The 3,198-nt window shown below is 50.7% G+C and overlaps 1 protein-coding gene across 1 annotated transcript; it reads right to left on the minus strand.

The window, feature by feature from the left end:
• Window positions 1-480: 480 nt before the first annotated feature.
• On the minus strand, window positions 481-2,703 carry LOC118486724. Its single transcript, XM_035983382.1, has 3 exons — window positions 2,529-2,703; window positions 1,280-2,460; window positions 481-1,195 (listed from the first exon to the last, which is right to left on the minus strand). The coding sequence occupies exons 2-3, from the start codon at window positions 2,402-2,404 to the stop codon at window positions 995-997; spliced, it is 1,326 nt and encodes a 441-aa protein (XP_035839275.1). The 5' UTR covers window positions 2,405-2,460; window positions 2,529-2,703; the 3' UTR covers window positions 481-994.
• Between the last annotated feature and the right edge of the window lie 495 nt (window positions 2,704-3,198).

Genomic DNA, 3,198 nt, shown 5'->3' on the forward strand with positions numbered 1-3,198 from the left:
TTATACATTGTTGTTTGTTTACTACTATTACAAATGCGTATTTCCACTTCGCGGTATCCAAAAAACAGATTGACAAAATCTTCATTTACGATACCTATACAAAGTGGTAACCACACGCAACTATTGTAATAGGCCAGCAAAAGGCAAAAAGACTTGCATGTTTTATCCGGCCGGATACACAAGTTTTTGTTACACACTTAACACAATTCCTGAGCCCAAAAAGGCAAACAATGGAATTGACGCGGACTCGTACGGCAAAGGTATGGAGTGCACTCGACCCCATTCACAAATGGGTAGAGTCCCGGTAATATAAGCTTTTACAAAGCTTAAGCAATTCTAAAACCCTCACACGGTAAATCACAGAATTGATGCATACCCATACAACAAAAGTATGGAGTATACTTGACCCCGTTCATAAATGGGTAAAGATTACGCATACACACGTTTAGACATGCAAGAATTAAAAACACTTGTACAAACTGAACAAAGAAACTTTATATTCAAAAAATTCAAAGTATCCACATGATGCTTACGGAATTTACATAAAGTTCCTATTCTATACAAGAGGAATACAAAAAAGGAGGCACACTCGCCAACCTAAACCCTATTTTGTACCGCTGGTCCCCGCGTCTCCTCCGGCACCACTAGCGGGTTCTTCCTCTTCCACATCAGGGTAAAGCATCCGCAAGCGGTCAACATAGTCCGCAACCTCCAAACACTCGTCCAGCTCCCCTACACAGGCAAGGGGCGTGTCATAAAAGGAGGCTACGGCCGCTTTCAGACGACCCTCGGTATCTACATCCCGGAACCCGGATGCCTGATCAGTATAACCGCCTGCGGACAATACATTGATATGCCCAATGCAGCGGTTATAACCAGCCTTGAAGCCAGCATCGCGCGCACGCTCCTTAACCAGGTCCAAACCAGATGAGGTCTCAGGAGCATTCATGATAGCCTCGGCAATCTGCAATAAAAAGGTCATAAGTCTTGAATGCTAACCCAAGCAAATGTAAAGGCAATGGACACTTACACGCGCAATGCCGTGAGTCCGCAGCCACTCACGGTCAGCTTCCAGCTGGTTAAAAGAGGACACCAAGACATCCTTGGCCTCAGCGGCAGCGTCGGCTCGCTTCTCCGCATCAGACACGCGGGCAGTAAGGTCCGTAACCGCAACCGCCCGGGCCTGAACCTCAGCCTGTTACAAGAACAGCAAACGGTTCAACCGATAAATATTTTCAAAACAATAAAGGAAATATAAAACAGAGGTAACGAAACATACCTGAAGGCTGGAAACAACCTTATCCAAACGAATGCGCTCCGCATTCACCTCTTCCAGAGCCTTGGAAGAACGGCTCTCCTTCTCCGCGGCCTCTTCAAGGGCCTTTGAGGCACGAGCCCCGGCTTCTTTGGCCTCTGCAAGCGCCTTCAGGGCGTCGGCCTTCGCCTGCAGCGCTTTCACAGAAACGGCCTCAGCCGCAGCCTTCTCCTGGCTCAAGGTAGCATTCGCTGCCTTAGCATTGGTCAGCTCCTGCCGAGCATGAAACAGAATGTCATTCTGCTTAGCCCACGATGCATTCCACTTCTTGCGCTCATTGGACATTTTTTCATTCCAACTTTTGCGCTCATCAGCAAGAAGTTTAGCAAGGGTACGCACCTGTTTTAGCTGGGCAGCGGCAGCCCATTCCGAAGTCTGCTTCTGCTTCTCAAAAGCAGCTTTATCCTTCTCGAGCTGCTCTGCACCCGCACGAGCAGCCTCGACCAACTTCTCGGCTTCCGCCCGCATACGAGCAGCCTCCTCCTCGCGGCGACCCAGCACCTTATAATCTTCCAAAATGGCATTAGCCACGATGGAAGACCCTACCAACATGGTCGAAAGCTGGTTTATACGCAGCTCCCGCGGTGCGGCACGAGCCCGCTCAACTTCAAAGGGGGTCCCAAGACCGCCCAGGATCTCCCTGCAGGCCGCAGGGTCGTTAGCAATATCATCCCCCTGCAATACAGTCCAGGGGGGTCGATGGTACAGCGTACTGCGATCCTGGGAGTAGGTGCGGTAGTAATACTCCAATTCAGACTCCCCAGGCTGAATTGGAGGCCCGTCATACCCCGCACCACCGGCCGACGAACTGGTACCCTTATCAACCGCAGACTTCTGCGGCCCAGCATCATGCTGCCGCGCTTCATCGCCAGTTTTTTGCGGTTCAGCATCAGAATGTTGCTTCCCAGTAGCAGCGAACCGCAAACTCAAATCGTCTCCCTCATTGGGAGAGATCAGGTTGTTGGATGAGTCGACAGTATCAAATATCTGGGCCGCAGCATTCTCTGCGGTACCCTCCTTCTGCACGGTTGACTCAGGTACCACCTTGACGGGAGGTGTCGACGGCACCTCCGTTCCACCCGCACCCATGGCACGCGGAGGGGACTCCGGAGCATCGAAGATAGAAAAATCTTCATCCTGACGCTCTGCAAAAAAGTGAAATAGCTATCAGAACTAGTTACACAACAGTTAACACTAGATAGCCTACACTTACCAACGACAACCGCAGGTTTTTTCTGCGCCGGAGCAGACCTTTTGGTTACTAGTCTCCGACGTTTGGTTTCAACACCACCAGCAGCTTTCTGCTCTGGCCTCCTCTTCTCACCAATCACAGGGGGACCCGCAGCTGTCCCTTCCGCAGCCGCCTCTTCTGCCTGCTTCTTCGCAGCACCAGAACGTGACTCCGCGGCTGTACTCAAACCCTCAAGGGTATCAGATACTATCACATAATCCTTGCGTCGACGAAAAGAGGAATGAGAGATACCTGCTGCCTGCGGCACCAGATGAGGCACAGTAGTGACCTCCTTTATCTTCTTTTGGCGAAAGCGCACGCCCTTCACAGTTTGCCTCTTAGGCACACCTTTCGCTTCAGGGTCCCCCAAGGCCCCAAGATCACCTGCATGGAATCAATACGTCAATAACACAACATGATCAACACAAGTAGCAAAGCTTCGATAGTATACCTTTGCCTACTGGCAACTCAACTGCCAGTGCAGCCGCAGTAGGCACCCGGAAGTTACTACGGATGAGAGTGTTGTGATCCTGTTCACCATCCGCACAAACTACGGTCTCAACCGTACCCTCGAAATCCGGAGCAAACATCCTCCATGCGGGAGCATCTTCTGATAGTAGACACAAAGGTCAGTAACACGCGTAAGGATAAA

This window comes from Helianthus annuus, chromosome 14, assembly GCF_002127325.2.
Source record: "Helianthus annuus cultivar XRQ/B chromosome 14, HanXRQr2.0-SUNRISE, whole genome shotgun sequence".
NCBI lineage: Eukaryota > Viridiplantae > Streptophyta > Magnoliopsida > Asterales > Asteraceae > Helianthus > Helianthus annuus.